The 24,478-nt window shown below is 37.6% G+C and overlaps 1 protein-coding gene across 9 annotated transcripts in view; it reads right to left on the bottom strand.

Moving 5' to 3' along the window:
- AKAP13 (A-kinase anchoring protein 13) overlaps positions 1-24,478 on the bottom strand; it is a 387,549-nt gene that overhangs the window by 279,367 nt on the left and 83,704 nt on the right. For all 9 annotated transcript variants that reach the window (XM_077124122.1, XM_077124126.1, XM_077124125.1 and 6 more), the window contains exon 2: positions 12,766-12,809. In XM_077124122.1, the coding sequence (XP_076980237.1) occupies positions 12,766-12,798 (33 nt within the window). In that variant the 5' untranslated portion in view covers positions 12,799-12,809. The remainder of the gene's footprint in view (positions 1-12,765; positions 12,810-24,478) is intronic.

The following is a 24,478-nucleotide window of genomic DNA, read 5'->3' as shown; positions in this document are numbered from 1 at the left end:
CAGTTGTAAGATCCATAAGATATCTCCCAACATTTTCCTCTACCTGTTTTATGGTCTTAGACCTAATGTTTAGATCTTTGATCCATTTTGAGTTAACTTTTGTATAGGGTGTGAGAGATGGGTCTTTTTTCATTCTTTTGCATATGGATATCCAGTTCTCTAGGCACCATTTATTGAAGAGACTGCTCTGTCCCAGGTGAGTTGGCTTGACTGCCTTATCAAAGATCAAATGTCCATAGATGAGAGGGTCTATATCTGAGCACTCTATTCGATTCCATTGGTCGATATATCTATCTTTATGCCAATACCATGCTGTTTTGACCCCTGTGGCTTCATAGTATGCCTTAAAGTCAGGCAGCGCGAGACCTCCAGCTTCGTTTTTTTTCCTCAAGATGTTTTTAGCAATTCGGGGCACCCTGCCCTTCCAGATAAATTTGCTTATTGGTTTTTCTATTTCTGAAAAATAAGTTGTTGGGATTTTGATTGGTATTGCATTGAATCTGTAAATCAATTTAGGTAGGATTGACATCTTAACTATATTTAGTCTTCCAATCCATGAACACGGTATGCCCTTCCATCTATTTAGGTCTTCTGTGATTTCTTTTAACAGTTTTTTGTAGTTTTCTTTATATAGGTTTTTTGTCTCTTTGGTTAAATTTATTCCTAGGTATTTTATTCTTTTAGTTGCGATTGTAAATGGGATTCGTTTCTTGATTTCCGCCTCAGCTTGTTCATTACTAGTGTATAGAAAAGCTACAGATTTTTGAATGTTGATCTTGTAGCCTGCTACTTTGCTGTACTCATTTATTAGCTCTATTAATTTTGTTGTGGATTTTTCTGGGTTTTCTACATATAGTATCATATCGTCTGCAAACAGTGATAGTTTTACTTCTTCCTTTCCTATTTTGATGCCTTGTATTTCTTTTTCTTGCCTAATTGCTCTGGCTAGAACTTCCAACACAATGTTGAATAATAGTGGTGATAGTGGACATCCTTGTCTTGTTCCTGATCTTAGGGGGAAAGTTTTCAATTTTTCCCCATTGAGGATGATATTAGCTGTGGGTTTTTCATATATTCCCTCTATCATTTTAAGGAAGTTCCCTTGTATTCCTATCTTTTGAAGTGTTTTCAGCAGGAAAGGATGTTGAATCTTGTCAAATGCCTTCTCTGCATCAAATCTAACCAAATTTAATAATCAGCTATTTACATATCAAAAGCACAAACCTATATAAACTCCCAAACCAGAAACTTGAAAAGTTTTTGTTAAATCCCCATTGGAAGATAGAAAGTAATGATTTAAACGTATCCAGCCTTAATAGCCTTAATCTCAAATACTAGATTATTTCCCCTGTCTGCAAATGAATAGCAAGCATCTGTTTGTCAAACACCTAAGTATCAAACTCTTATGCCATTATGTGCATAGAAAGGCTAAGTGTTCATTAATTAAAAGCCTAAACAAGTAGTCTAGATGAGATTTTGACTTAAAAGTTGTTACTTAAATAGCTTAAGGCTTTTGAGATGTTGGGACAGGGCCTGTATATTTGCATGTTGGAAGAACATGTCTTTTGGGGGTGCAGAGGATGCACCACTATGAAATGAGTCACAACCCCCAGAAAGACATGTTCAAGTTTAAATCCCCAGTCCATGAGTAGATGTGAACTCATTTGTAAACAGGATCTTTGGAGGTCCAACATTAAGAGGGGGCCAAACTAAATGAGGCTGGGCCTTAATCCAGTATGACTGAAGTCCTTATAAGAAGGGAAATTTGGACACAGTTCGAGGAGGAGATAGAAGGCCATACGACGGAGGCAAAGACTGAGTTATGTTGGTAAGCCAACACCAGAATATTACAGACTTGGGAGAAAGTATGATCTTTTCCCAACACATTCATTTTGGACTTTTAGCCTTCAAAACTGTGAGAAATTCTTGTGGTGTAAGCCAGCTAGTTTGTTGTATTTATTAAACAGATCTGACAAAGAAATGTTCAGTTATTGTGGATGAAATCCAGTTTTTCATCCAGTGTCAGTCCCAAGTTTTCGCTTTCAAAGAGAGAGCCTCCTAGAGACTCCATCGTAGGTGTCAAAGCAAAGCGGCACTTCTGTAACTGGTTCCACATAGAAGACCCATCTGTGTAGTCTCAACTCTTGACTGATGGTGGCCTTCTCTTTTGGAGCATATATCTTGACCATACATCTTTGAGCATATGTCATCTTTGGTCAATCAGACATTTATAGTCATCCTTGAATGGGGCAAAGCTCTTTCTCAAAGAACAGCCTTAATGGAAACAATTTAAAAATTACAAAATAAAAACACTGAGGGAGCACTATGTGCAAGACACTGTGCTAGAAACTGTACTTAAAATGTGCTAGAAACTGTAATTAAAATGGTATTAATAAAAATAACAATACAAAGTCCCTACCCTCAAGAAGCATACAATATGTAGTAAATGGAAGGAGGCACATACACAAAAGTGCATTAAAGTGTTTAAGGGGTTATAATAAAGTCTGTATACAGTAGTTGTGCCATGGAGGGAGAAGTGATAGATTCCACAGGAGGTTGAAAGTTCAGGAAGGGCTTCACAGGGACAAATGACAGGAAATGATTCCTGACAGATGTGAAGTTTTTTCTTTTTTAGTTCTTGTTTGAGGTGGGGTAAAACTATATTTCAGACAAAGGAGGAGATGCAGTAACAATTTTACAATGATTCAAGGCTGAGCACAGATAAAGCTGGAACAAGTCTGTCTAAAGCACTACTGGCTCAGAACAGAGTTCTTAGCCAGGGATTTTTTAATTTCCAAATGCTGACTTCTTAATGCAGGTATCAAAAAATTTCATTTCGACAACCTGTCTACTACCTCATACTAAAACCCACGTGTTTCTGCTCTGCTACTAAGTATAAAGCAGATCGGGTTTTAAATTACTCACAACTACACAAGAAAGAACTTGAGAGAAATACTAAACGACAAAAAAATATTGTGAAAAAATAATATGAAACAGTAACTCCTTTAATTGCCCTGTGAACGCTAGTACTCCCTCCTGGCTAAGAGCTAGTCAGCCCTGTGTTCTACTGCATACACACCATTATTTTGAGCCAAATCCGTCCTTTAGAAATAACATCCTACACCTAATGAAAGTAACTATTCCATGTACCTTTACAGGCAACCACTACTGAAGGATTACATAATCAGACCTCCTGGAACACCACAATCTACCAAAACTGCCCCAATTTAATTCATAAGAGGCTTTTCAAACTATCCTTTGTGCTCATTTGTTTCATGCTTAAACTTTAGTGTGCATCAGAATCACCTGAAGGACTTCATTTTAATTGACTTCTATTTTTCTTTTTTGTGAAAAATAACATATATACAAAAAAGCAATAGATTTCAAAGCACAGTGCAACAATTAGTTGTAGATCAGATTTCAGAGTTTAGTATTGGTTATAATTTCACAATTTTAGATTCTTTTCTTCCAGCTGCTCTAAGATACTGGAGACTAAAAGAAATATCAATTTAATGACTCAGCAATCACATTCATTTGTTAAACCCTACCTTCTCTGTATATCTCCACCATCACCTTTGATCTTTCTATCCCACTCTTTAGGGGTATCTAGGCTATGGCCATTCTAACTTTTTCATATTAGAAGGGGCTGTCAATAATATGGGGTAGGGAGATGGAACGAGTTGATGTTCTGGAGAGGCTGGGCCCTCTAGGTTTCAGGAAAATTACCCTAGTGCATGGAACCTCTGTAGAATCTTATATCTCGCCCTAGGTGTTCTTTAGGATTGGTTGGAAGGTGTTGGTTGGGATTTGGCAAATTATGATAGGTAGCAATGTCTAACTGAAGCTTGAGTAAGAGTGACCTCCAAAGCAGCTTCTCGACTCTATTTGAACTCTCTCAGCCACTGATACTGAAGGACTTATTTTTAAAAACAGCATGCTGGGCCACCAACCCCCAGCCTTTCTGATTCAGTAGGTCCTGGGTGGAGCCTGAGAATCTGTACTTCTACCAAGCTCATGATGCTGGTGGAGGACTACACTTTGAGAACCACTGCTCTAGAGCAATCCAGCTAGCAGTCTTTCCTGGTTCCTCCACATACATCTATTATTGTTGCAAGTGAGTTTTATAGGACGCTGCCTTACATGTGAAAAAAGAATGCTAAATGGAGTTTAGTACTAAAGACAACCTCTAAATCTAGATATGATAAAAGCATCAGGCTTCAAATTTCCAGCTCAAGAGAAAATGGTATCAATTTGCAGAACTGATAGTGAAACTATCCTCATTTGAAAGATTAGAAAGAGCAAGAGTTTTGAGTTCAAATGCCTGCTTCACCTCTTTATGTTTCTTCATCTAGAATTTGGGTGTCATAAGATGATGAGATACAGTAGGTTAAGTCACCTTACATGGAAGGTGTTTCGTAAATAGTAGTTTGTCTTCCTTTTCTAATTAAACAAGGGAAAGAGGTCGCAACACAAGAATATTCATCGGAGATGTGAGAGAGAGCCACACAATGTAATTTTTATACACTATGCTTCCACACTTTCTGCCAAAAATAAAGGAGATGGGCATATTAATACCTATATTCAAATTTTTTACCCATCATCTGAATTATGTACTTTACACATCACCTCATTTAACCCTTACTACCATCCTTTAAAGATACTGTAAAGAAATGATTGGTCTCCCTCACACATTTTCAATGTAGCTCCTTCTCCTCTTAAATTCTCTTTCCTCACTGGTACTATCACCATTCCTCCTGTTTCTCCTTTTAAAACCCTCACTGGTCCTCTTTGTGACCCTTTGATGCTTTCAGCCATTCCATCAGTCTAGATCCATATGGTCTTCAGAGCAGCTTAATGATTTCTAGATCTCATTAGTTTGTAAAGTAACACTTCTATTCACTTAATAGACCCTCATAAACTCTGTATCTATTCTATTTAACTCCTCCTCAATGTCCCTTGCATGCTACTATTTGCCTGTTAAACCATTTCCAGGGCGATGTGGCTCAGTGGCAGAATTCTCACCTGCCATGCTGGAGACCCAGATTCAATTCCCAGTGCCAGCCCATGCAAAAAAGAAAAAAAAACCATCTCCAGTTATTTTCATCTGTAAGTATAACACCATTTGCCATATATAAGTGCTGGTAAATAGAATTTTCTGCTATGATGGGTATATCCTATATCTGTGCTATTCAATAGGGTAGCAATAAGCCAAGTGTGGTTACTGAGCACTTGAAACATTACTAGTGTGACTAAGGAAATTAACTCCTGATTTTATTTCATTTTCATTAAATTAAATAGCCACATGTAGCTAGTGGCTACCATATTGGACAGAACAGCTCTGTATAATCTCATCTCCAGGTATCCTCTAATGTGAACTATCCATTCCATCCAAGTCAGACCTCTCACCACCCCTGATGAAATCATGATCATGCCTTACTACACAGGCCCGCTGTTCTTCCATCTGTCCATAACCTAGCTATCCAGGCTGGTAGGAGCCACATCTTTCCTGAAGCCTTCTCAATCATTTGTTCCAATATCTCCTTCCTGCCTTTACTCTGAACCATCCCCACTTGAATAACTCATCTGGCACTTAAACAGACACTGCTTGCATCGTCCATTTAACTACTCATGGACTCCTGCCTCTCCAATAAAACAATCTAATCCTCAAAGAACCAGATCCTCCATAACACCGAGTGCAGTGATGCACACGGAACAGGTGTTTCACAAACACCTGCTAAATGAATTAAGGCACAGAACACATTTCAGTCTTCCTTGGATTGCAAGACATCTTTCTTAGTACCAAATGGAAATTTTACTTGCTCACTGTTACTCAGATGCTTGGGAAATACCAAGTTATTGTAAAAAAATATCCTGTAGACAGGCCCTGACAAAACTTCACCCTATATACCCTGTCTGCTCTGAAATGTTACTTTCAAACGAAAAAAAGAAACCAATTAATTTCAAAGGAGGTTTCTAGAGCTTGATTAAAAAGTCATATTGAAGGAAACTAAATTCTTATTCTGTAAAAACATCTAAAGCTAGATTGAGGAACACTTGACTTCCTTATTTCTTCTGGCACTAGAGACAAAGTCTCATTATTTAAACATAGTTTCAGATCTAGCTAGAAAAGGCCACCCTTCTATAAAACGTTGGAACAGGCCCATCAGACAAGTATTGTTAAGGCTAGGGCAGGTAATTCATTTAGGAGATCAGAAGGGTGATAAGTCTCTTTTTGTAAGAGTAAAATGTAACCAAACTGCCAAGTGAGAAAAGTAGCCTGAGTATCTGAGCTTCTACTATGGAAATACTTTAAACAGGAAGAAAGAAAAAATGATACCATTATCATAAAGGCCCTCTTCCCTAGTATAAGGCAGCTGTGTAACCTACGCTTCATGGGTCCTTCAAACATCTGATAATTTGTGCAAATTACATTTATTCAGGCACAAACAATTTTTTAATAGAAAATTTTAATCTCCAATCATTTCTCCTCCCTCCGAACACAGTAATCTCCACTTGCATTCTGCTAGTATTGTTTGTGCTCTGAGATCTATTCTGGTCAACATGCAGAGACAACACTTGACCCACGGCACAAAGTCCGAGACTTCACTGGCTAGAAACATTAAGTCCAGGGGTCAACAAGAATTCACTATGGAGGCAGGAAATCACACTAAGTTCTTCTCAAGATCTAAAAGCAAGTTAAATGGATATGCTCTTCTAATTTCCCTTCTTTAATGGAATCGAAGTCAGTCACAGGACTTGAACCATAGCTGTGTGACATTAGACAAGTTACAGTTACCCCTTTGAATCCTTCTTCACATCCTTAGCTGTAAAGTGGAGATAATAACCAAATCTTGCATGTGTGCTGTGAAGATTAAATTTTAAAAATGTGTATTAATAACAGACCATGGTATTTTACAAAGAGTAGTACCCTAATTACTTCCCCCTTTCTCAGGAAAACTGAGGGTAAGAACATTCATAAGGAAAGGCCCCTCATCTAATGGAAATGGTTATAATCATTAGAGGTCATTTTCCTTTGTTTTATACATTTTTAAGTAAAGAAAGGCATCCAGTGCCACGGATATTCTTTCTTATGATGTTCCTCTATTGTCCGGATATTTTGGCCTCCTCCCAGAAGGAGTTACATGCAAAAACATTCAGCACTAAGGAAAACAGAGAAAGGAAGAAGGACGTAATAAACCAGATCTGTTGGGGTTCTGGAAATTTGTTTTGTTCTTTTTAATTGGAATGGCTCTTCCCTTTGAAAATCTAATAAATGTGGGCTTTAGCCCAAACATATGGCAAGTAATGCTTATTATTTCATATATTACCTTGGAGTATGCCTTGGAAGAGAATTTACATCTCACAGCTGAGTAACCTCTCTGGATTTAAAAAGTAGAAAAATGACTTTCAGTTTTCTGAGGCAGACCTAGAGATGTGTTCACTACATCACAAATCTTAGAGATTCAAAAAAGCAAGTTTATAACGCTCCCCAAGTTTCTCGCCCTAATTGTTTCCTTATGTTCATTTTAGTACAGGACCATCAGCCTCCAATATAAACCATCTGACCCAGTGTTAGCCATAGTCTCTCTGGAGTTACAGCTGTACATATTACTAACCATGAAGTGCTGAGTACCCTCTGGAGCACTTTGAGAACCAGTAACGAACACTATTATTCTAATCTAGAACAAAATCAAAGAGCTGCCAGGAATATTACTTTGTGGAGAAATGCCTTCACCTGACTCTCAAAGGCCCAGGGCTAGTCATGCACCCTTTTGAGGAAGCTTTAGGTATAAAGATGAAGGGTCCTACCAATTAATTGATTGGGATGGCTACTACCAACTGCCTTAGATCAAAACTTACAATACCCATTTTACTGTGACTCCTTCTTCCACTTAACAGGCATTTTAATGTTAAGTATTCTCCAATGTGTCTACAGGTCATAAAGAAATTCATACCCTTTCCTGTTCATTCCATGTAGTAAGGAGCTCCACACTATCTTCTCAAATACTCCTCTCTTTTCTTCTCCTCCAACTGCTACGTTTCTTCTCTTACTTAGCCCATTTATTCCAAGTCTCATAGTTTATCTGCACACATATTTTACCTCTTAAATTCAAACCAACTAATGACCTGCCTCTTCTGCCCAGACAAGGCTAATTATTTGAAAATTCTGCTACCTGACCAGATATATACCACAACCCTCTGAAACTGTAGGCAAATCCCTCAAGCTCTCTGTAACCCAGCTTCCTCACTAACAAAGACAGAAAACTGTGCTCAACCACCCCTAAAAGACAATGATTCCTGTGGCTTACAAAGTTTTTCTCCAGTCCTGACCTCTCCCATAAGGTCTACCCACATTACAACTGTGGAACAGTTGCTTGGGTACATCAATACAACTTTTTTCCAGGTAAATGATGAGAGAACAGAGGAAGTGACTTTTCTCTGGCCTCTCAAGCATAGAATTACTTCAGGTCTCTTAATTCCTGACCCTTGAGACATAATTCTCCTTTAACCTTACAGAGCTTGAGATATGGACTGGCCAAATATCTTTCTTGAATAAGCCCGGGGCCTAAGATAAGAGACATCCAAAGAACCTTTCCTCCTCCTCCTTCAGAAGTCTCGAAATCTTGCTTCCTTTTCAGCTGTTAGTCTGGGGGAGGATTTATTTACCGTTGCTAGCGTCCAGTTGCTAGGTTGCTAGGTTTGGTAATGCTTTGTGTAGGCGTGATGGCAGAGTCTATTATGTTTGTTTTATAAATACCAGCCTTTACTTCATGTGCCTGACTTTCTTTTACTATCTGCTATCTGACTGCATCCCTCATCACTTACCCATTCTGGGAAAAGCCTATGCTTTTACCTTGACAATGAGAAGAGCTGTAGGACCAAAATGTACATGTATTATGTTCATAAAAAAAACATTAGCAGTCACATAGTTTACTGCAAACAAGTGGCTTAGACCGAAAGCTCCACTGGGAATAGAGAAAATAATTCAAGGCTCAAATCCATCTAGCAATAATCAATACTTTTGTGAAGACTGTGGGAAATACCTGACCTGATGATATAACTACCTTGCCTAAGACAAAAGTTGTGCTCATGGAATCACAGGGCTGACAGAAAAGGAAAACAAGGTATAGACATATTAAACAGTAATCTTCAAAGCTTCAGGTCAGTGTCTGTACCTTCCACTGTGAACATTTCATCAAAAATAATTCACTAAACCAACTTGATTTAAACATTCAACACTACTGCCACCGGTCCAGTGTGGTACCTTCCTTACATTCTTAACTGTTAAACTTATTCTGGACACTTACCCTAATTCAAAAACTGAGTGATATCTTTATTTATCTTTATTTAGAATCCAGATATATTTCTTAACTTATGGATAAAAGCTCTTTCCAGGATCCAGAGTCTTTCCTTATTTACCAGCGTATTCCTTGTCTGTTGGTAACTGCCCTTCTCCAAATATAAGCAGAGAAAAACTTCAAACTACTCTTTCATTCCTTTGCTTATTACTTCTTTCTCTAGATACAGAGAACTGTCTCCCTTTCCAATGACTGCCATGGAACAGTTACTTCTCTACACCACAACAGTATAAATCCCTCTGACTTGCCTTAGTTTGCTGAGAACAGAGTAGTACATGGTCACTCTCCTTTTTAAAAAAGGGATAACACAATGCCCCATAAAGGCTTACTGCTAACAGGCTTACCCTGAAATCTCAAGATTATTCTTCAGTAGAGTCTGACCAACCAGGTTAAATACATAACCAAATACAAAGCACTTACTTTATTAAGAATGTTCCTCAGAACTAATTTCTAAAGAGCCTTGCTTCGCTAATAAAATGAAACTTACAGCTTACCAAGGTTTACAGTGATTTTTATGACCACGTCCAGAAAACAATGAATGGTTCAAGGCACAGTTTTACCACAGATTAGCTATGCCCCTTTATCACGAAATCCTCTGACCTCATTTCCTTCTCTTTAAAATGGAAGTTGAAGCAGATTAATATTTAAGGTCTTCATTAGTTCTCTAAAGTTCTCAGATTCCATGACTGCAGGATCAGAAAGCTCCTGACCTCTTTGCCTCGCCTTTCAAACTATCCTTCCCACTACCACCAGTTAATTTTTCTAAACCATCACTGTATCAGTTTCCTATTGCTGCTGTAACAAATTATCACAAACCTAGGGGCTTAAAATAGCACAAATTGATTACCTTACAATTCTAAGGGTTCAGATCCAAATGGTTTTACTGGGCTGAACAAAAGTATTGGCAGGGCTGTATTCCTTCTGAAGGCTATGGAGGAGAATCTGTTTCCTTGTCTTCTACAACTTCTAGACAATGCATTCCTAGGCTCCTGACCCCTTTCTCCATCTTTATAACCAGCAATGAAGTATCTTCAAATCTCTAACTCTGATCCATGCATCTCCACATATCCCCTCTCTCACTAATAAGGATACTCTTGTGATTATACTGGCCTTACCCAGATAATTCAAGATAATCTTCCTATCTCAAGATCCTTGACTTAATCATATATATAAAGCTCCTTTAGCCATGTAAACTAATACATTCACAGATTCTGGGGACTAGGACATAGCTGTATCAGTGGGGGACCATCATTTTGCTTACCATAACTACTTAGTTATATAGGCCCAAAACAGACAAGTACACCACAATGGGGGAAAAAAAACTACAAACCAATATCTCTTATGAATATTACCCAAAATCCTTAACAAAATAACTAGCAAACCTAATCCAGCATCATGTAAAAAGAATTGCACACTTAACATCTAATGATTCATTAATGTAACAAAATATTGGTAAAATAAAAAACAAAATCCACACGACCATCTTAGCAGGCAGAGGAAAAGCATTTGACAAAATTCTATACCACTTCAACAATAAAAACCCTGAACTAACTAAGAACAGAAGGATAATTACTAAACTCAATAAAGGGCACCTACAAAAAAACCACAGCTAACAACAACATATTTAATGGTGAAAGACCAAATGCTTTCCCTTTAAAATAAGCAACAAGTCAATGATGCCCACTCTTACCACCTAACAATGTACTGGAGGTCCTAGCTAGGGCAATTACGTGAGAATAGCATCTAGATCGGAAAGGAAGAAAACTATCTCTATATTTACAGACACAATTTTGTATACAGAAAATCCTAAGAAACCCACTAAAAAACTATAATAAACAATCCAGCAAGGTTGCAGGACAAAGAATCAATACTTAAAAAATCAACTGTATTTCCATATACTAGCAATGAACCTTTCAAAAATGAAATTAAGAAAACTATTCCATTTACAACAGCATAAAAAAGATTAAAATTCTTAGGAATAAATTTAACAAAAAAATGCAGGGCTTGTACACTGGAAATTACAAAACACTGCTTAAAGAAATTAAAGACGTCCTAAATGAATGGAATATAATTGGGAGTCCAAAAACAAATCCTCATATTTATGATGAACCGATTTTCAACAAGGGTGACAAGACACTTCAATTTAGTCTTTTAAACAAATGATGCTGGGACAACTGAATATCCGAATGCAAAAGAATGATATTTTTTTATCATTCCTTATATCATACATGAAATTAAGACTAAATGGGTCATAAACGTAAATGTAAGACCTAAACTATAAAATGCTTAGAAAAAATATATAAAATTAAATCTTCATGACCTTGGGCTAGACAAAGCCTTTTTAGAAATGACACCAAAGTACAAGTGACAAAAGAAAAATTAGATAAATTGGACTTCATCGAAATTAAACATGTGTGCTTCAAAAGATACCATCAAGAAAGTGAAAAGACAACAAAAAGAATGGGGAAAAAATTTGCAAATCACATATTTGAGAAGTGACTTGTATCTAGAATACATAAAGAACTCTTTCAATTCAAGAATAAGAAAAACAATCCAATTTTTAAAATGAGCAAAGAATCTCAACAGACATTTCTCCAGAGATAGGTCAATAAATTCATCAAAATTCAAATCAAAATCACAATGAGATCACTTCAAACTCAATAGGATGACCGTACTCAAAAGGTCAAATAGTAAGTGTCGGAGTGAATGGAAAGAAATTGAAAACATTTTATATTGCTGGTAAAAATGTAATAGTGTCACTTTGGAAAACAGTGTGGCTACCCCTTAAAAGGTTAAACATAAATTAGCATATGGCCCAGCAGTTGTTCTCTTACTTACATACCCAGGAGAAATAAACACTTATGTGTGCACAAAAACTTGTACATGAATGTTACAGTAGTATTTATCCATTTCATCTTCTAATTCCCTCATTTAGGGACCCGATATATCAACCTTCGCTCAGAGTCCTAGAGTAGAATAAACACTGCATGTTGCCAGTGATAGAGCGCCACCTAGCAGCAACACTGGGTAACTCACAGTGGCAGTGTGGAAGGTCCCCTAAACTACTTTCACAGAAATGCACTGGAGGTAAAAATAAGAAGCCACAGTTATATTTCCGAGGGCAATTTAATTGTTTCATGTGTGTGCATCTTATCTCCCCATCCAGATTGCCTCCCTAGTCTTACAGGTTTGTTTGTGCTCAGCTTAATCCCATGCATATATTAGTCATTTAGTACAGTACTCACTAACTCAAACTTCTGAAATGGACTATGCAAAAAAATTCATATGTAGGTGGCTGAAAATTCATGTGATAATCTCTAGTACATATACAGTGTTCATGAGTTCATTATAGCAAGTAAGGAGCATAGATAAAACAAAACCAAAAGAAATCTCATTAATTACTCACATATAACGGAGCTTGTTGTGGATTAAGTTTCATGACCCAGGACACTGAAACAGAAATAGAAAAAGTAAATGAGAAAATAATTAAAATTTGCCATCAAAAATATAAAAACCATGAAGTCCTAGGGTTACGGATGGTTTTATGACTTCAATCATAAATCTGATATTACTGTCTACCCAGTTTTTCTTTGACGTTTGGGAGGGCAGAGTGATCAAAGAATGCAATGTTTCTTGTTGTAGCTAGATTCAGGTGTCAACTTGGCCAGGTGAAGGTGCCTAGTTCTATTGCTGTGGACCTGAGCCAATGGCATGTGAACCTCATTTGTTGCTGATTATATCTGCAGTCAGCTAGGAGGCGTGCCTGCTGCAATGAATGATGTTTGATTTAATTGGCTGGTGCTTAAATGAGAGAGCTCAACGTAGCATAGCGCAAGCAGCTCAGCATACCTCATATCTCAGCTATTCGCAGCTCAGCCCAGGCCTTTGGAGATGCAGAAAGGAATCACCCCAGGGAAAGATGCTGGAACCCAGAGGCCTGGAGAGAAGGCCAGCAGAGATTGCCCTGTGCCTTTCCACGTAAGAAAGAACCTCAGTTGAAAGTTAGCTGCCTTTCCTCTGAAGAACTATAGTTAACTAAATAAATCCCCCTTTATTGAAAGCCAATCCGTCTCTGGTGTGTTGCATTCTGGCAGCTAGCAAACTAGAACACTTGTATAAAACCAGATTCAATCCTTTCAAGTGGGCAGAAAAATTTTTTCAATTGAAAAATAAAAATGAAAAAGTCTTCACTGCCACTGAAGATGTCTCAAGAAGATATTTGAAGCAGTTACAAAGTATATGTTTTCAAAATCCTCCAAACACACAAAAAGCTGCTTAACCCGCTCCCCCCAGCTCCAAATTTCATTAGGGAGCTTAGGGGGTAGGGGGCATCTGAGCATTAGCGCTCCCTTCCTCTCTCCCAGAAAAGGAAGGCTACACAAAGGGTTGTCACCATCCCCAACTAATAGCTGAATTCCCCCACTGGGTTGCTTTCTCTAAATGAATTTCCACAAAATTCATAGAAGACTGTCAGGATTGTATAATATGGTTCTCATCACACACTGTTCTTCGCCTCCCACACCAAAAATAATTGAAATTAAATGATTACTTAATGTTGGTCCCTGAAGTACACTGAGTGAGAACAGAAACTTTATTTGTCTTGTTCACTATCATTTTCTCAGTATGTAATAGATTCTGTCACTTTAACAAGCCCATAAATAGCCATTGACACATTAAATGAAAAACATTAAGCAAGCTTCCAAGATCCTACTTCAACTAGGTCTGAGCTTCCATGAAATGTGAACTCAACTGCATTTTATCCCCAGGGTTAGGCCTTTTACTGAGAACACTCCTCTGACATATGTTTAAAGTGGTAAATATGCAGACATTAAAACACTGACACATAGCACATTCATAGGAGTTTAACTTAGCGGTCTGAGGACTTAACTTAGGCTAAAAAATCAAGGTCTGAATCCTGAACTCCAGAACGGGAGGTCCAACATCAAGCATCCAGAACATGAGCATAAACTGACTGCATTCTTGTAAGAGTGGGAGAAGCAGACCTAAGTGACTTCATTATAAGTCAATCCAAGACAGTTTCTTACTCATTAAATTAAATCCAGGTAACTGGATTTAATTAAAGCACATACTAACCAGCAATATAAACTAAAGTATAAAGAAAACATTCACACATGCAAAAAAAAAGAAAAAAAAAATCCCATAGTTCTGTGCTCTATCAGACCACAAAAATCTCACCAACAATAAACTGAAATCTCAACAACATACCTTCAAGGTTCAATAACCAAATGTTTAGAACAGAAGAGCTATTAATGCCTTAGTGAGCATGCATAACTACAGTACCGGAATTTTAGATGTTAGTTTAGTCAGGCCATGTATGTTTGAGATCAGGCTTACATAGGAAGTAATCAGCACATGCTTAGGGTAAAATGAACCTATAACCAAATCCCTAACCCTAGTCATCCCTCACCAGCTGCAAGTCATTAGTGTCACTGTGTTCTGCCAGACAAAGATAGGCTGGCAGGTGATTCCTCCACTTTGAAGGAATCACCTCCATGCCATGACCCCATTCATTCTCTGGTCTACCCTCCACATTATAACAGACTTTCTGGTGCAGGGCATTCATTCCTTCCTTCAAAAATTTTGTGCCCATAGGTGCTAAAATCACCTCAGAAATCCACACTAAAATCCCCTCTTGAGAAATTAGCAACTTTCTTAGTAGAAAAACAAAGAAGATTTCAAGTCCATCAAATTCAAATAGCAAGCATGAATGAAAAAGAAGGAATGAAGGGTCTGAGAACTTGCTACATTCATTAAATATCCATTTAAAATTAAATCCGCATGCCCACTGGTCTTCTAGTCAGCTTTCCAGGCCCTGTTCAGATTTGTCTGGTACACAGGATTGAAAGGACCTACAAATTTATGAACCAATCTATCCACATAACTAACTTTTGAAGTGTTTCTATCATCACAAGCAGAGGAAGTATCGGTGGAAATTGATACAGGAATTAACACCTGATAACACATAATGAGTGGAGAATATGAAGACAAACTAGTAAACTTACTAAATGGGCCCTCTGAAGCTTTGTGATTTGTTAAGAAAGTTAGGATGACTGTGTGTAACAACCACAAACATCAATTTATTTGAACGATTTCTACTTCATTTGAGTGAGAGATCAAGTGAATCTCCAAGAAAGTGCTGATGCCATCTGAATTGTGTGAAGTTATGAACTTGTCCAAATATACTTCAAAGCCAAAACCCACCCGCTGTTCTGATACGAGGATTAAAGAAGTATGATAATATGTCTGTCTTCCTGTACTAATCAAAGGGGCAGATCACTGACATGCTAGCAACACAGGTTGTTGAAAGAAATCTATCAAAAGTAATCAAGGTAATGACCCTAGAAAACTCCAGAAATGGACTGGCAAATTTGGATTGCATGTAGGCTTCTTCAATGATGATACACAAAAGGAGAGAGATAACTAGCGTTTACAGAGTTTTATATTTGACAACTTATTGAACACTCATAACTAAGGTACTATTTTCCCCATCTCACTAGTGGGGTAAAAATCAGTCTTTCAAAGATTAAATTACTTAACACCAAGGTCAAAAAAGTAAGTGGGAGAGTCCGAGTTCAAATCCAGTCTGACTCTAAAACATGAGCTAATGACCTCTAATCTAGCAATGGATTTGCCCTACCTCTAGCCCTGATCCCAAAAATAACAGATTCTCCCCTCACTCTGTTAATTCAACCATCACTGTGTGTACCTACAATGTGCCAGATACTGCACTCCTTAAGTACTTAGGGTACAGAAGAAATAAAACAAACACAATTCTCTGCCTTCTTGGAGCTTATTCTAGTGGGGTAATGCAATAATTAAAACATTAAAATGAATGGTTTTCAGACAGTGACAAATGAGCACTACAGAAAAAATAAAACGGATGAATAAGAGATAGCAAATGAGGGGGCGTAAAATTTTGAATAGAGTATTGAAAAGAAGGACTCTCTGAAAAGAAGCTATTTCTGTAAAAAGTAAGAGATTAAAGAAGCAAATAATACAGATAATCAGGGAAAGGTATTTCAGACAATTAATCCTCAAAATGACCTCAAAACTAAAAACTAAAGAGTTCTAACAGTAAACCACCAAAAACTAGCTTTACTTGAGAATTGCATTCTAAAGGAAGGAGCATATTATAGGAAGGAAGTAATTTTTTAAGGACACTTAAAAAATCAAGTCCAGTATGTGAAGTACAGTTTGACAAGAACAGCTTGGGAGTTATTGTTTGATAGGTGCATAGTTTTTCTTTGGGGTGAGGAAATGCTTTTGGTAATTTGGTATTGTTGATGGCACAATATTGTGAATGTAATTAATGTCACTGAATTATACATATGAGAGTGGTTAAAATGAGAAATTTTGTTTGTTGTATATATATTAGCACAATAAAAATTTAAATTGAAAAAAAAAAAACAATAACCTAAGTCCATACTCCAAAATCAATTTCTGAGTCTTTGCTTTGTTAATAAATTTTTGATAAACGCTTCCCAAAAAGAAAACTAAAGAACTGCAGTATGACCATAAGCATGCACACCAAAGGTGCCACAGTTCTGAGTCATAAATTTGAGGGTTGTGAAATAATAAACATAGTAACTAAATATGTGTATTTGTTTTTCCATTTTGCTTATTTTATAATATTTATAATGTTGAAAGGATACAAATTTAATGGTTTACTATTGTATAACAGTGACACATGCACAGTATGTCAAAACAAGATTCACCCATTTTAATAGAGCTATCTCAATTCTATAAATCAGTGGTCTCCCCCAACTCCCACATGGAAGAAGTCCCTTAAGGTGTTTATTAGAGAAGTAAACACTGGCTACAATTTCTTCCTGCACCTTTAAATAACCATTAGCTTTTGTATCATAGGGTGCATTATGGACATCATTATTAGAAAGTTGCACTGGGTGTGCAGTGCTTACAAAAGGTTAACAGCAGCAAAATTCTGAAGATTAGTGAAATGTACCCTGCCTAGAAAGGATTGCAGGAAGTCAAGCATTAGGACCATACTGGTTGCTAAAACAAACACCATACAATGGGTTGAACTAACAACAGGAATGTTGCTCATGGTTTCAGAGGCTAGAAGGCTTGCTTCCTCCCCAAAGTCAGTATCTTCTGACAAGCCCACAATCTCTGGGGTTACCTGGCTTTTCCGTCACGTGACAATACACACGGTAGCATGCTCTCCTCTCCCACTCAGGTTAGGCTGGTGTCCAACATCTGGCTCTTCCCCATGGTCTGTCCCTATGGCCTCCTCCGTAAGGCCTCCAGTATTAGGAATAAGAGCCATCCTGACTCTGCCAGACCACATCTTAACTGAAGTAATCTCATCAAAGATTCTATTAGAAGTGCGTTCACTCCACAAGAACGGATTGAGATAAATAATAAATTGGGGGGGGGGGGGGGTACCTAACTGGAAGCCACCACAAACTCTTAAGCACCTTGCCCGACACACTGCTTCTTTCTTCTCACAGAGTTTCTGGACTTGAAAAGGACTACTGTGTAAAAATACTTCAAAAACCATAAACAGCTAAAGGAAAAGTTCCAGGTACCCAGAGATGTCTGTCTGACAACTTCTTAAAACATGTTGGTAGGTAAATTATAATTCTAAAATAAAACACAACCACCACAGAAAAAATATGGAGGTGCAAATACCAAAACGTTGACTTATTTATCTCTGGATATTCAGGGAACTTTCTCTTCCTTAAGGTATCTGTTTCTTTTTCATAGCTATTCAAGGAGAAGAACTGACACTACTTTTTTGTTTTCGTGTTTTGTTTTGTTTCTATTGTATAGTAAAACATATATACAAATCAAAGAAATAAAAAAGCAATACTATTCAAAGTACTCTTCAACAAGAAGTTTCAGGACAGATCCCAGAGTTTCTCATGGGCTACCATATGATCCTCTCAGATTTTTCCTTCTAGCTGCTCCAGAATATAGGAGGCTGAAGGGCTCAAATATTTTATCATCACGATCAACTTTTTTGCCTTCTTTTTTTTTGTGAAAAATAACATATATACAAAAAAGCTATAAATTTCAAAGCACAGCACCACAATTAGTTATAGAACATATTTCAGAATTTGACATGGGTTACAATGTCACAATTTTAGGTTTCTACTTCTAGCTGCTCTAAAATACTGGAGACTAAAAAAGGTATCAATTTAATGATTCAGCATTCCTATTCACTTGTTAAATCCTACCTTCTCTGTATAACTCCACCATCACCTTTGATTTTTCCCATCCCTCTTTTTAGGGGTGTTTGGGCTATAGCAATTCTAAATTTTTCATATTGGGAGGGTCAGTCACTAATATGGGGTAGGGAGATGGAACTATCTGATGCTCTGGAGAGGCTGAGCTAGGTTTCAGGACATATCTGGACCAGGGACCCATCTGGAAACTGTAGGTTTCTGGAAAGTTACTCTAGTGCATGGAACCCTTGTGGAGTCTTATATTGCCCTAGGTGTTCTTTAGGATTAGCTGGTCCTGTTTGGGGTTTGGCAGGTTATGATAGGAAGGTCTATCTGAAGCTTGCATAAACCTCCAGAGTAGCCTCTCGACTCTATTTGAACTCTCTCTGCCACTGATACTTTATTAATTACACTTCTTTCCCCCGTTCTGGTCAGGATGCTGACACTATTGCAGTCAAAAGAAAACATTATAAAACCTATATACACAGCCACTTGTTTTAAGTTCCCTGTCATTTAATGAATTGCAACTGAACTGGAAATGAGTGAGTAATAACACATTTTTCCTAAATGTGCAAAACTGAAGAAATCTATAATCTTTACTAAGGGCAAAGGAGCCAATAAAAGACAGGCAATTAAACTGAAAATACCTGTATCTACCTATATGTATGTAAACATAAATAAAGCTCACAATTCTTTAGCCACACCCACAAATTACACCAGAAAAGCCTTTAACAGGTGCTCCTAGGTTAATGAGCTATCCCTGGACCAAAAATACATACATACATACAATCATACATACATACATACATATGTACATACACACACACAAAAAAATTTTTAAAACATAGGCCAAACAGCCTATCAGGTAATTATACTGCAAACTCTTAAACCTGTTAGCTTGGTGACCTCAACCCACTTCTTAAGAAGTAGCTTGTTCAGGTCTGACAAACCCATCACTTCAACTGACATATAATTTGCTCCTTCACACAGGGAGGCTTCCAAATTAACCAAAAAGATGTGCAAACCAGCCCTCACATCTGCCCCTTGGGACTCAGTCAAGTGTAAATGGAAGATCTTTTACCTGCAGGGTACTTCCATGCAAATATACTTCAGAAGAATTTCCATGCTAAGACTGAACTAAATCAATCCTTCAAAATCAACAAAATTTGGCTGACAGTTAACAGGGCAAAGACAATACATATTCTGGATTCTTGTAAAACAGTGAACTTTCAGCTCTTCTGCAAGGAAAATATCAGGATCCAAAGATTCTTTCCTTCATTACTAAGGAGCCCGGACTGATGGCTATAAATTTGTTATGCACTGGTTGGGGAGGTTGGGGGTGAGAATAATGAAATCTGTACAATACAAAGGAAGCTAGGTACGAAGAATGAATAAGCTTTTCCTGTTGAGGATGCCAAGTTCTACAAAAAAACGTAACACCCACGTGTAACAGCCATGACCCAATCATGACAAGTAAGATTCTTCAAGGGTCTTACCTTCACAAAAGGTTTGAGCAAACAGCAAGAACTGACAGAAACACTTTTCTCAAAGCTCCAAAAACAGTTAAAAGAGTGGAATAACTGGCAAGTGGTGAGTCAAGAAAAGGCTACTGTCCTTGCAACCTGGCTGGCCCTCCCTAACCCCTCACTGTTAGATGAAGAGCCAGCCCCATACACTCAGTGACGATCCCTGGTACTGGTTTGGTGGGAGCACAAGAATGTCTGGCCCAACCTGTCTGGTGGTGGCCTGAGGGACTTGCTGTCTCAGAACTCATACTGTGTGTAGAAGGCAACTCATGGAACCCAACAGACCACCACGGGAGAGCTATCAAATGGCTGTATGGGGTAACGGATTGCTAGCTAGAGAGTGCATTACCCAGGACCATGAAGAAACTGTTTTGTAGGGAAGAAGAGACATTTCATGTAAACAGGGGAATTCGAGAGTCATATGTGCACGTCCAAAAAAAGAAACATGTGTAGAAAGGATGAGGGCAACCCCTATGCCTGAATCTGGAGCTGTTCTCTAGACTCATTAAATGGATAAGCTCTGAAGAAGAGCATTCCCACGGGTCAATCTGCAAAGACTATGAAAGGTGGGCTCCCACCCCCTTTTTTGTTTTGTTGTTTTTGTTAGTTCTTGGCATTCAAGGAAAGCTCTATCATAACACTAACTAGGTAATAACTTTAGGAACAAATGTCTCGATTCTAAAGTCCAGGGAGAACACATTAAAATATCAAAAGGTCCAGGTTTTAACAAAAGATTACATATATACAAACAAGCAGAAAGCAATGACCGAGGATAAAAAGAAGATTAAAGCATTAGAAACCATTAATGATGGCAATCAGACCTGGGACATTCCAAAGACAAAAAAAGAGGGAGTCCTAAATATGCTCAAAGAGCTAAAGGAAAACATGGACAAAGAAATAAAGGAAATCAGGAAAATGACAGATGAACACAAAGAGAATATCAACAGAGAAACAAATTATTTTTTCAGAAAGAATCAAACAGAGCTAAAAATGACAGTAACATAAATTAAAAATTCTGAAGGGTTCAACAGCAGATTGGAGATGACAGAAGGAAGAATCAGTGAAATGAAGGTAAAACAAGTGAACTCATCCAGTCTGAAGGCAAGAGAGAAGAATGAATGATGTGAACAGAGCTAAAGAAACTTGTAGGACATCATCAATCATGCCAATATACACATTGTAGGAATCTCAGGAAAAGAAAGAGAGGAAGGAGCAGAGAGAATATTCAATGAAATAATAGCTGAAAACTTTCTAAATTTAACAAAAGACATAAATATACACACCCAAGACACTCAACAAATTCCAAACAGGATAAACCCATATAGACTGTCAAACAAGAGACAGAGAAAATCCTGAAAGCCTCAAAAAAAAAAAAAGAAAAAAAAAAAAGCAATGTCACATACCAGGGAGCCTCAATAAGACTGTCAATTTCTAATTGCAAACCATGGAAGCAAGAAGGCAGTAGAGTGACATATTTAAAGCTCCAAAATCAAAAAATTGCCAACTGAGTATTCTGTATCCAGCAAAATTGTCTTTCAAATGAAGGACAAATAAAAAAAGAGTTCATCACACTATCATGCCCTACAAGAAATGCTAAAGAAGTTCTGCAGGTTAAAGTACATGACAAGAGACAACAGACTGAAGCTGCATGAAAAAATAAGGATCAGTAACGGCATCGACATGGGTAGATATAAATGCCAGTACAATTGTATTTTTGGTTAACTCCACTTTTTACATCCTCCAGATCTAAAAGGCAAGTGCAAAATGTGTAATGACCAATCAGTGGTTTTGGACTCCATGTACCAATAAAATGTAATTTGTGACAAGAACTACAGAAGATCGAAGGACAGAGGGGAATAGGAATATAGTTTACTTGCACCATTGAAGTTAAGTTGGTATTTAAGCAAACAAGCATTAAAGATTTAAGAAGTTAAATTTAACCTCATGGTAACCACAAAGAAAATATCAGAGAATATGTAAGGTTACAGAAACAGAAATTACAGTACAGGTTGCCAGGAGTGGTGGTGGGAAGCAGAGTAAAGAGTTAATGAATAACAGGAATAGGGTTTCTGTTTGAGATGACGGAAAATTTTAGTAATGAAACATGGTGAGGGTACCACAACAGTGTAAATGTGAATAATCCCACTGAATGGTGTGCTTAACACCAAAAATTTATGTTTTATATATGTTTCCATAATTTAAAAAAAAAGAATGAGCAAGTAAAGAGCACAGATAATTTAATGCAATACATGATCCTATACAGGACTGAGTAATGTAGGAGAAAAGGCCCAAAAGGACATTTTGGGGATGAAAAAACTGGATATGGACTATAAGCTTTATATCCATGTTAAATTTGTTGAATTTAATCCCTACACTTAAACTGGCTACATAAGGACATATCTTTGTTCCTAGGAAACATACACGGATTATGTGTTCAACGAGCAGGACATCCACAATGGACATATAAAATTTCTCAATTTTAGAAAATTGAGAGAGATGAATAGACAGATAAATAGATAAATAGAAAGAAGAAAAAATAATGCAGCAAAGTTGGAAAAATTTTAAATGTGAGATCTATGCATCTGGGGGAGCACGTTGGAGTTTACTGTATAGGTCTGGTATTATTTTTGCATCTATCCTGAAAGTTTGGAGCTATTTCAAAATAAAAATTTAAGGAAAATAAAGCACATATACCAAATATATTTCTTGAATAAGGACTGAAAAAATCTTGCAGGAGCCTTAAAAAATGCCTGACTTCTGTTTTCAGCTGCAACGAATAATAATTGAGTAGCGTTTTCTCAAACTTAGTATGAATGAGCATCAGGTAGAGTCCTTGTTAAATAATGCAGATTCTTGAACTCACCACCACTGCCATCACCAGAGATTCTGAATCAGGAGACCAGCGCTGGTGATTATGTTGTTTTGAAGTCATGACCCACTCTTTGGGAAACAATGGTGCAGAAACTCACATCATGTGTCTGATTCTGTTATGGCACAGTTAGCCTTGCTCTGTCCTAATACCTCATGACAGCTCTCACTAACAATCAAGAAAAATGCAAAGCACTGGTCACAGCTGGAGAGGGGAGGAAAGAGGAGATAACAGGTAGGTAGAACATGAAGGGAATAAAGAATCCAATACAGGGCAACACTGATAGTAATGTAAATGTACAAAGCAAAATAACGCAAAAAACAAAAACACGAACACCCACATTCACTCATTTAATATATTCTGTTTTTGGTTTTGGATTATCCAACTGATAGAATGAGCCTGAGTTTAGGGTACACATACACATGAAAAAAATCAAAGTAATCATCATGTAACCAAAAAAAGCATTAACTCCCACTTTCTTAAAATCAGCATAGAGTCTACTCTAAAATACATGAGATACTAGATAATCTCATTTTTCTGAGCCCCTAGAATAATCCATGTTATGAAGCTATTGTGGAGCTTTAGAGATAAATAATATATGGGCCCCTAGCAATTTAACAAGTGCTACCTACATGAAAAGAGATCATTATATTACAGTCAGGTAAGGGCAGTAATAACAAGATCACAAGGATCAGGAAGAAGCACTAAGCTCTCTCAGGAGCAGGGATCTAACATGACTTAATGGAGGAGGCAACCCCTGAGTCAAGTTTCACCGGGGACATATGAGGGAGAAGAGTACAGAAGGAAGAGCATGTGCAAAGGCAGGGCACAGCAAATGGAGATGGTGAGATCTATACAGCTGAATGAAGAGCAGAAGCATGGGATAACAGGAAGTGAGTTAGGAAAGGTGCTCATGTGAATTCACAAACCTCAAAACTGCTTGGCTTTAGAAACAAAGAGAGAAAATATACAAGCCACTATGACACAGCTCTACACTAATGGAATTACAGTCATACAATGCTATCAATAAATTTCTACCTTTTTTTTTTGAGCTATGTAAGTATACAGCTCAATTTCTGTTCATTCACAGATGCAGGTTCAATGATTCACCAAAATTAGCACAGGAAGACCAAGCTAGTATTCTTGCAGCCTGATCCCAAATCCAGAGAGAGCAAGTATCTGTTGTGGCTCATAGCCAGTAAGGTCAGGCCAGCTCTCCACCTGGTTTCCCTGATATGCAGCGGGCAAAGGCAGACTTCCAAATCAGTTTGCACATGCCCTGGAGCCTCATCCCAATCTCGACTCAACTCCCATCAGTTATAGGACTGTAATGAGAAGGGGTCTCAGCAGTAGCTCAGATCACTTTCTTCCCCAAGTGGGAAATAACTGCCAGGTTACTTACTTACCTCTGCTTGTATACTGCTAGTACCAGGGCTAACCACCCTGAGAAACTCTCTCTATGCTCCATTTGCACTTCTGACTCAACCCTACTAACACTATTTTCAATATATAGCT

The sequence above is a fragment of the Tamandua tetradactyla genome, chromosome 12, assembly GCF_023851605.1.
Source record: "Tamandua tetradactyla isolate mTamTet1 chromosome 12, mTamTet1.pri, whole genome shotgun sequence".
Classification (NCBI taxonomy): domain Eukaryota; kingdom Metazoa; phylum Chordata; class Mammalia; order Pilosa; family Myrmecophagidae; genus Tamandua; species Tamandua tetradactyla.
Note: the sequence above shows the minus strand (reverse complement) of the source record. Positions and strands in the feature narration are given on the sequence as shown.